Source organism: Sphaeroforma arctica, assembly GCF_001186125.1.
Source record: "Sphaeroforma arctica JP610 unplaced genomic scaffold supercont1.56, whole genome shotgun sequence".
NCBI lineage: Eukaryota > Ichthyosporea > Ichthyophonida > Sphaeroforma > Sphaeroforma arctica.
Genome location: NW_014040502.1, coordinates 166,749 through 171,769, shown reverse-complemented (window position 1 = coordinate 171,769; position 5,021 = coordinate 166,749). Strand labels below are relative to the sequence as shown.

At 38.8% G+C, this 5,021-nt stretch overlaps 2 protein-coding genes across 2 annotated transcripts in view; both read left to right on the top strand.

Annotated features, from left to right (window-relative positions):
* SARC_01440 (hypothetical protein) overlaps positions 1-99 on the top strand; it is a gene marked incomplete at both ends in the record, with an annotated part of 6,994 nt that extends 6,895 nt beyond the window's left edge. The window contains one exon of the mRNA XM_014304861.1: positions 91-99. Within this exon, the coding sequence (XP_014160336.1) occupies positions 91-99 (9 nt within the window). The remainder of the gene's footprint in view (positions 1-90) is intronic.
* A 3,437-nt stretch (positions 100-3,536) lies between these two features.
* The window catches only part of SARC_01439 (hypothetical protein), a 17,258-nt gene continuing 15,773 nt past the window's right edge, over positions 3,537-5,021 (top strand). Inside the window, exons 1-2 of the mRNA XM_014304860.1 lie at positions 3,537-3,713; positions 4,741-4,943. Of these exons, the coding sequence (XP_014160335.1) occupies positions 3,576-3,713; positions 4,741-4,943 (341 nt within the window). The 5' untranslated portion in view covers positions 3,537-3,575. The remainder of the gene's footprint in view (positions 3,714-4,740; positions 4,944-5,021) is intronic.

The following is a 5,021-nucleotide window of genomic DNA, read 5'->3' as shown; positions in this document are numbered from 1 at the left end:
ATTTGAATGAATAAAACCGCCCCTAACGTGTGTGCAAACACATGAGAACCTCTAAACGAGAGTACAGATACACTATTAGTTACATAACAGCCTGAATAAAGCCGCCCTTAGCGTGTGGATAAACACATGAGAACCTCTAAACGCGAGTACAAACATATTAAATATTGAATGAATAAAGCCGCACCTAACGTGTTTGCAGACATATGAGAACCACTAAAGGAGAGGACAGATACATTCTCAGTTACAAATCAGCATGAATAAAGCCGTCCCTAGCGTGTGGATAAACACATGAAAACCTCTAAACGAGAGTACAGATATATGAATAGATACGTATTTGAATGAATAAAGCCACTTTTAATGTGTGTGCAAACACATGAGAACTTCCAAACGAGAGTACAGATACATTATTAGTTACACAACAACATGAATATAGCCGTCCCTAGCGTGCGGATAAACATATGAGAACCTCTGAACGAGAGTACAGAAACATATTAGTTACATAACAGCATGAATAAAGCCGTCCCTAGCGTGTGAGCAAACACATGAGAACCTCTAAACGAGAGTACAAACATATGATTAGATACATATTTGAATGAATAAAGCCGCTTTAAACGTGTGTGCAAACACATGAGAACTTCTAAACGAGAGTACAGATGCATTATTAGATACATAACAGCATGAAAAATCCACCCCTAACGTATGCACAAACATATGATCGGTTACACAACTACTAGACAGTATCTACCCTTGCACGAGTGAATATACATACACATCACAGGTGAATTGGTAGTGCAGCTATATTGTACCATACCGACGAGCTTATCGATGGATTTGTATCAATTAGTTCATTAATTGGCCCATGACACAGCGACGCCTCAAGAGATACAACAGCTCCACTTTCCTCTACGAATAGATGGCACCTTCCGCACCTCAGAGAGAAAAGATCACAAACTGATACGTGCGCACATTGTACACGCCCCTCTTATCTGTAGCATTGATATAAGCTCAATTGCTACACATTCTGCTGGTGGTTTAGCCGTAACTCTAACGTACCGGTGCTCAATCTGACACATGAACATATCATGCACACACAGACTATACATAGTGTTGAGATGAACTCGCTTACCACAAATTTTGCTTATTTGGCTTTGCAAAGATATTCGGGCACATGTACGGTTAGCTTGCGGCCCATCCAGTTCAGTTGAACATATTATATGGTGATAATCGGTATTTACCTTCATGCTCGTATTTGCTGGACACCCGCGTGAGAGACCGGCTTAGTACGCCCAGCTGATGTTGAAACCTCCCCCGATAGACTCCTTTCATATATTTTTATATTTTTTATATTTATGTACATATATATGTATCTATATATATTCGTATGTTACATATGTTATATATACGAGATAGCTCAAGTGAGGGTGATCTGTGACCGAGAAAAGGAGCGAACGCTTCACATTTTCGACCAGGTATGCTGTTGAATAGTCACCCGCACTCTAGTAAGTTCAAAGCTATTGATGTAAACACTGCAGCAAACAAAACTATAACTCGTTTTCAATTTCTAAGCAATAGTCGTCTGTTCATACATCGCGTCCAGCGCTTCGCATATATATCTCTCATGTGTATGGTGCGTAATAAAACATGCATCATATATTTATTTAATGACATATATTTATACATACATATGTTAAACTTGCATGTGAAGATAAATGAAATTGGCTTGTCTAGGATATTTTGGCGGGCGTATAACAAAACCCAACTTAGGGTAGTATCTATGGCTTATACTCTAGTCGATAAAAAAAAATGTAAACTAGGTTTCAATATAAAGCGGACCAATGAGAACTCTAAAAACCCAATTATAGAATTTATATTTAAGACAACAGCTTTTCTCCGCGAGGATATAAATACAGTCTTGAGTTTCTTTCTATTTCTATGAGACGGAAAATTAATGTGTCGTAAATATTGTTGTGTATAATTGTTTATGGATATACATCATAGTTTCTAACATTTTGTTTGTGTACTATTTTAAAGAGCTAATTTTAAATACAACAATACAATGTAGTAAACTATTTGCAATAGGAAATAAAATCCCACAATGTCACGATAGTGTCAATTTATGGTTACAGTGCACATATATTGATGGCGATTTCAGCTGTCAGCCGACAGCTGTCAAATTGCCAAAGGGTTTTTCAGCAGGGACAATCACAAACACAGAGACGCGCTTTCAGTCTTCAGATGATTCATTGAGTGATGTGAAGAGTCGAATCATCCACTAATCTACTTCCATTTCCCCAGGTGAACTATCACTTTGGCTTTTTACTTTGGCTTTTTTTCAAATGTCATCATGTTTTGTCGATTGTATATAACTTGTTGGCGTGGATGGTGGTGCAGTAAGCTGTTGTTGTTGTTGTTGAACAACTCTCTTGTCCATTATATATTTAAGTATTTCGACAACTGTTGCTGTCTACCCTGATCCTACTGATCGGATACTAATAGCCCAATACTCGACATTACTACTTACAGCGGAAGGCGGCGTACGAGTATATACAGCTCGGAAACTGTAGGTTTGTTGAGCTACTGTGACATACTGTTTCAGTTTTCACGCACATTCGTTCTACATATAGGTCGGGGTGTGTACTAACATCCATGAACCCAGCTAACTCCCACTAGAGAATGACCTAATTGCACACACGTGCAATACAGTCAACCACGCCAACCAAACTCAACATGGCGACCGAACAGCCTAATCCGCCAAGCAGACGAGGCTCCCAATACGGGAGTTTCATGCACAACTTGGGTAGTGTTGGCAGGGGTCAGTTCCATATCCGAGGTAGTGTTATCAAGCACGGGGCGCATATGACCCAGTATGAGAGTCTCAATTACGACAGGTATGTTGTGATTTTTTATATATTGGTGTTCCAGTCGTTCCTTGTCGATGATTTGTAAATTCTGACATGTGCATCGACCGCGATTTAGTGCATGTCCTGACGCGTTCCCACTATAAGATTTACAACAACTTATAACACAACAGCAGTGTTCAAGTTTGTTTAATTACCATAGAAACGTATAAAAAACGGGGAATGATTTATAATACATGCATTGCCTAGCAGATTTCAATGTACGGCGAAGTAATATATATATATATATATATATATATATATATAGTATATATATATATATATATATAGTGTGTGTGTGTGTGTGTGTGTGTGTGTGTGTGTGTGTGTGTGTGTGTATGAGTTTGTATATATATACGTATATGTATATGTATATGTATATGTATATGTATATGTATATGTATATGTATATGTATATATACATGTATATGTACATGAATATGTACACGTATATGTACATGTATATGTATATTATATATATATGTGTGTGTGGGTGTGTGTGTGTGTGTATGTATGCATGTATGCATGTATGTACATGTCCCTACATATCTCTACACAACCCTCTCTGTTTATACCATCCTCCCTCACTCATACACCCTTCACTTCATACCTCATACCCATCTACCCTCTTCTCCATACACAGGCACTAAGACGGCTGTAGGTTTGCGTATAGGGTCTATGTTGTTAGATAGTTCCTTGGGTTTTGTACCTGCGCCACATATACAGCACGTGGCCGCAGCCCAGTGTGCGAAGTTCTTTGACAACATCACAGACTACACCGACGATGAAGTGGGTCTCCTGTTGTGTGCTATACAGGTAAGGGTACTGTTGTCTCTGTTGTGTGTGTCAGGTAGGTAAGGGTATTGTTGTCTCTGTTGATTGTGTCATGTAGGTAAGGGTACTGTTGCCTCTGTTGTATTTGTCATGTAGGTAAGGACACGCTTCTCTATGCTTAGGATGATCCCAATGTGGTGATTGAGATGCGGCTGATCTTGTCATGTGTGTTTTCCTCTGTTTGTGTGTGTGTTTTTCTGTTTATGTGTGGTTTTGTATGTATGTGTGTGTTTATGTTTATGTGTCTGATTGTATGTATGTGTGTGTTTCTCTGTTTATGTGTGTTTTTGTATGGGTGTGTCTGATTGTATGTATGTGTGTGCTCCTGTTTGTGTGTGTGCTTGAGTGGATGTGTGTGTGTGGGTGTGTGCATAGCTTGTTGATCTTGTTATGGCCTGTACCGCTGATGGTGCGTAACTCCTGTGTTGCTGTGTTGCATTCGTCGTATCTCACTCACCTCACAAGCACACGCGTGTGTCAGTGTGAGTGTGTGTTGTGTCAGTGTCAATCGGGAACCAACCAAAAGCCGTATGTGTCCACTTCGAATTGGATATTCCACATAATCGGCTATGCACACATACCAAACACCGTGAATCCAGTCATACATACATGATATGTATATATATATATATATATATATATATATATATATATATATATATATATTTATATATATACTATTCATACATGCTTGATAACTATATACATATGATATATGCGTGATAACTATATTCATATTTACCATATATGCATCCATACGTAAATTCCAACCATATACGTGACCGGTTAATCCCGTGGCCAATCGTGAAAACTTCCAAACTACATACATAACACACATACATGCATATATGACACAAATACACTTATATACAACACACAAACATGCATATACAACACACATACATTCATACATAGCACACATGCATGCATGTATAACACACATACATTCATGTATATCACACATACATCCATATATAACACGCATACATCCCATATACCTACCCACCAGACCAACCCCATGGCTATGCGTGAAAACTTCTACCTGGGCACACGCGCCTGCAGACGAAGAAAACCCACAGACGTGCGCAAGACACCACTCAAGACTGTGTTTGAAGTGGCGAATAACTACAATCTCGTAGAGTTCCGTGCGATTGTGGCGACCATCCGAACCCGCATGATGGTGCGAGGCATGCGTGTGTTGGACGCGTTCAGGTGTGTTTATATGTATGTATATATGTGTATATGTACGTGTATATGTATATATGCATATATGTATATATGTATGTACAT